Genomic DNA, 5261 nt, shown 5'->3' with positions numbered 1-5261 from the left:
ATGGCATGGGGTGAAGACAGAGAGGGAGGCATTGCAAGACCTGCTGTACGTGTGTGTGAACTTTATCAGGAGGAGTGCTTGAGAGCTCTCAGCTCAGGTACCTAGAATGAAGGTGAGCGATGGGGGAAAAAGCTGGAGGGCAGGGTCTGAGAAAGTCAGATTCAGAGCTAGGTTTTAAGATGGCTGGGAACAGTAATGCTGAGGAAGGTGACAAGTACCCCTCCTCCTAGCCCATGGCACCTTGGTGTGAGGACAGCTGTAAATGTAGCCTGAGGGCAAAGTCAGTTGTCACTTCCAGATGGAGACGAGAGCCCTGGGAGAAGAAGCTGAAGATTTAAATCACAGCAGGACGTGGAGAAGAACTGTTAGATCTGTCCAACTGCACAAAAATACGGAGCTCAGCACAAAAGCTTCAAAGCAATCTCTGATGCTTTGGGGACCGGAAGGCCACAGTGACCAGGGGCAGAGCTGGGCAGTGTGGTGGCATGTCAGGCCTGCATGCAGGCTCTGGAAACCAGGCTGGCCAGAGTCTAAATTCCCGCCCTGCCTCTTGCTGCCCCTATGATCTCAGGCAAATTCCACTTTGCTCAGAGGTAAAATGAGCTCCCGAGGAAAGAGAATTAAATGGAAAGTACAAGGCCAAATGCATTTTAAACCCTCAGTGTCAGCTACTGTCATTAAGACCACAATGAACTGACTCATAAATCAGTGTTCATCTTTTCCTCCAGAATTTTTAGTTCCACTGTTGGCAAAGACTCTGCTTTTTCAAATTTATAAAATATTTTGTACATAGGAACAATATAGCACATGTTTAAGTACTTAAATGTAAAAGTAAATATCCTGTTCATTAAAATGCGCAGGCATAGTAATGCCCACAGATTTCAGAGTTATTCCAATGAGAGATCACTGCAATTATCCGGTCGGCTCTCCCCACCACCACTCGCAAATTCACACAAGAGAACTGAGCTGGGCGAGGCTGGGACTGACCGAGATCACTCGGTTTTACAGCCATGACTAGAACTGGAGGGACTCTAGATTCTGGTGTGAACTCCTCTCCTATTATTAGCACTGCGACAGCCTTCCCTACCCCTCAGGACGCAGCCGCCAGCTCAGGTCCCTCGGAAGTTCCCCCTCTGTACCCGACCGATAACAGCGCCCCGTGACACGGGGTCCGGGAACCAAGGTCACTCGGGTCCAGAAATCGCTTCCCAGGGGCTCCCATTCGTGGAGGGCGAAGCCCGGGACCGCGACGCGCCCGGGAGAACGCGCCGGCGGGGCCGCGGAGTGAGCGCCGCCCGCTGTGGGAGGGACTCCAGCCGGGGCCGCGGAGCCGCGTTCCGGGCGCGGCGCGGCCGAGGTCGGCCGGTGTCGCCTCAGGATGGGCTGGGACGGGCTGGGCGCGCCCGTGGGCGGGCTGCCGAAGGAAGCGCCCGGCCCGCGGGGCCATGAGCGAGCCTCGCGGCGCGCCCAGCGCTGCGGAGGCGCACATTCCCCGCGGGGGCATGGGCAGCCCCTGGAACCGCAGCGACGGCGCGGACGGCGCGCTGCTGCCGTGTGACGAGCGCCGCTGCTCGCCCTTCCCCCTGGGGGCTCTGGTGCCCGTGACCGCCGTTTGCCTGGGCCTGTTCGCCGTCGGGGTGAGCGGCAACGTGGTGACGGTGCTGCTGATTGGGCGCTACCGGGACATGCGGACCACCACCAACTTGTACCTGGGCAGCATGGCCGTGTCCGACCTGCTCATCCTGCTCGGGCTCCCCCTCGACCTGTACCGTCTCTGGCGCTCGCGGCCCTGGGTGTTCGGGCAGCTGCTCTGCCGCCTGTCGCTGTACGCGGGCGAGGGCGGCACGTACGCCACGCTGCTGCACGTGACGGCGTCGGCGTCGAGCGCTTCCTCGCCGTCTGCCGCCCGCTGCGTGCCCGCGTGCTCGTCACCCGACGCCGCGCCCGCGCGCGCATCGCCGGGCTCTGGGCTGTGGCTTTGCTCTCCGCTGGGCCCTTCTTCTTTATGGTGGGCGTCGAGCAGGACCCCGACGTCAGTGCGGCCCTGGACCCTAACGGCACCGCGCAGCTCGCCCTTCCCCGCCTCGCCTTGCCGCTCGGGGCCTCGCGGCCACCACCGCTGCCCCCGCAGTCGGGACCCGAGGCGGCGCGGTTCAGCCGCAAGTGTCAGCAGAGCCCGGCACAGCTGAGCACGCTGCGCATCATGCTGTGGGTCACCACCGCCTACTTCTTCCTGCCCCTCCTGTGCCTCAGCGGGCTCATCGGGCAGGAGCTGTGGAGTAGCCGGGGGCCGCTGCGAGGCCCGGCCGCCTCGGGGCGGGAGAAGGGCCACCGGCAGACCGTCCGTGTCCTGCGTAAGTGGGGCCGCCTCTGTTCCAAAGACACCAACCGGTGGTCCAGGCTGCGTCCCCTTCCCTTGCTTTCCCAACCCTAGGCGCCTCTCCTAGCGACGTTTCCTTTTGTCCTTTCACTCCAGCCTCCACCTGCCGGTCCTTCCGGTCTTCAGACAAAACCACCTCCCCTCCTCCAAAGAGGTCTGGGTGCCGTCCCTGAGGGAGACCTTGGTCGGGTAAACCGCAGTGATTTTCCAAAGCTGTGGTGGTTGGTGCCTGGCTGATCCAGGATGGGTATTTTGGAAGCACTTAAAATTCAATCGCCTGTCTCCAGGGAGGTGCCGCAAGTGTGTCTTGCTCACCTTGAAAAATGGGGTAGATCATGTTAAGCTAACAAAAATTGTTTAACTTGACGTTGTTATCCCAAAGACTAAAGTGAACTATGCGCTGTATCTAAAAATAAAAGATTGTGCAGACCTGTCGCTTTTCACAGAAAACGGACCTGTCTGTCTCTGCAAGTGGGTTTGTGGAAGGAAGCCTGCCAGAACAGCTTGTCAGTAGAAATGGTTCTTTCTAGTTTATGTCCAGCCTGGATAGCACATATGTGAGCCTGATATGCAGTTTTAAAGCTAATATTAATGCTACCTGCCGTCTGGTAGTTCTTTCTGCCTGGGGGTTAGGCTAGGTTTTGTCTAATTTGTTTTGCTGTTATTATTTCAGATGGTTTGTTGGGGGCCCTTGTTGTTTTCGGATGTTAGCTAATTCTGGTGTCTGTGCCTTGTTTTGCAGTGGTGGTGGTTCTGGCGTTTATAGTTTGCTGGTTGCCTTTCCACGTTGGCAGGATCATTTACATAAATACCGAAGATTCCCAGATGATGCACTTCTCTCAGTACTTTAACGTTGTTGCTCTGCAACTTTTCTGAGTGCGTCCATCAACCCAATCCTCTACAACCTCATTTCAAAGAAGTACAGAGCAGCGGCCTGGAAACTGCTGCTGGGCCAACGGCCCAGACAGAGGCTTCTACAGAAGCGGGGGCATTGAGGGGGACCCCGGAAGAGGCACAGCCATCTACACCGGGAACAGCACTAACAGACAGACAGCAGGGAAGCGGGTTGCCTGCTCCCACACTTCTGGGACTTCAGGGAAAACAGTTCTGTAGGGAAATAAAGCCTGAAGGTGGGGAAGACTGCTACTGTCAGAAAGGGCTGGAGGAGTGGCCCACATTTTGTGAGTTGGTGGGCACTTTGGCAGCTAGATGTCTTTTTCTTAAACCAGGTATGAAATATAACTGTGCCCATGCGTCTAGTTTTCCTTTCCTGTTCCGCCTCAGGAATGTTCATTTTAGTCTCATGAACGCAGAATGTGCTCTGGGGAGGTTTTGTCAGCCTTCATTCTCCTAGCCTTTGGAAATATGATTGCTCTTTTTTCAAGTGAATAAGAGATACAGAGAGATATTGCCATAAAATTTGTCACCTCAGAAAGCAGGCATGTACTTTGTTTTTACGTCTTGGATGTAAATGTAATAGTGCATATACAAAGAACCCCAGATAATGAGAGTTTTGATTAGAACTTATTTAATACCTATATAAGGCAGCAAAATTTTCTGGAAATGGAAGGAATTCTGGACAGAGCCCCAATGTTCAGGGTCCCACCTCTCTTCTGGGCCAGAGCGAATCATAAAGTTTAGGCACAATACTCTCTATCGAACTACTGTGCATAAATAAGGGTGTTGCAACCCACTTGTCCCAGAGACCATCCAGGGGGCTTAACCAGTGCCATTGGCCATGAGAGCACACCGCGACCCTGAAGGCAGGGAGCTGCAGCAGGACCTGGCTTCCAGACAAAATGGCTGCTAATGATGTTTATGATTTCAGTGTAGAGACTTAATATGCCTCATTCACCTCAGTTTGGTGTGATGTGTTGTCATCATGTGTCAGGAGCCGGTCCAAACCGCCAGCCTGATGACACAGTCCGGGCAGTCAGATGGAAGGGACTGCACAGCGGCCTTCCCAGAGGAGCAACCCCGATATCCCTCCTGCTCAAAATGCCCCTCCTAATAAATTTGCTTATTTTGGTTTCAATTCAAGTTGCTCCTTCAGGGAAAAGGCCATATCGAATTTTCCCTGAAAATTTTAGGTACTGGCCCTAAAGGAAATTGGAAAATACCACTACTGCCCCTGTGACTACCCCAGATGATGGGAAAGTGAGACCCCATGAGAACTGAACCGAAGTTTATTAGAAAAAGATATGGGAAATTTACCTGGGTCGAGGTTCCTTCGCCCGCCCCTATGTGGCCTCCAAATAACATGTCCAGTGATTAATGGCAACAGGTGGGTACAGAGAACAAATGCTATTCTGTGGTTAGCCAGCCAGACAACAACCTGGCAAATTATAAAGCAAATGAGAACAGGGCATTACCTAACCCCCAGATCAGAAAGATCTCCATTGTCAGACTTACTGAAAGTGGGTCCAAGGCACAGTCCATAAAATTTGTCCCTGCCTGCCAAAAAGTCATCGTGTTCTTTTAGAGAGAGAGCCTCCTTCTTTCCTACCGGAGATGAAGAACGGGAGCATAGCTATGAAAGAATGAGGGCCTTACCTAAAAACAATAGAATAGTGAACTTTAGATAGTCATCTGTAAAGAAACCAAGTCTGGCACCTACCTAACCTTTGTAAGATTTTCTGGCCACAGTAACTAAGAACAAAGCTTACTTAGAAACAAGTTAAGTGCTAAGACCTGCCAAATGACTTAATCTCACTCTCCAAACTCATGTAACCATGCTATGTGTCAATTAAATGATTGATATCTGTACTTAACTTTATGTAATCAAAGAGTATATAATCAAGCTGCTACTTTTCATTAAAGGCCAGGCTCAGCTTTGGCTAGTGTCTGTGTCCTCATTTATTTTGGTTAGTCACCGATGCCG

General features: G+C 53.0%; 1 protein-coding gene across 1 annotated transcript; it reads left to right on the top strand.

Annotated features, from left to right (window-relative positions):
• The first annotated feature begins 1252 nt into the window (after positions 1-1252).
• On the top strand, positions 1253-5261 carry MLNR (motilin receptor). The gene is given in 5 exon segments (XM_036904182.2): positions 1253-1872; positions 1875-2354; positions 3123-3251; positions 3254-3356; positions 3358-5261. Coding segments are annotated over 5 exon segments (1275 nt in total). The 5' UTR covers positions 1253-1445; the 3' UTR covers positions 3494-5261.

The sequence above is a fragment of the Manis pentadactyla genome, chromosome 17 (genome assembly GCF_030020395.1).
Source record: "Manis pentadactyla isolate mManPen7 chromosome 17, mManPen7.hap1, whole genome shotgun sequence".
Taxonomy (NCBI): domain Eukaryota; kingdom Metazoa; phylum Chordata; class Mammalia; order Pholidota; family Manidae; genus Manis; species Manis pentadactyla.
This window is presented reverse-complemented; position numbering and strand designations above follow the sequence as displayed.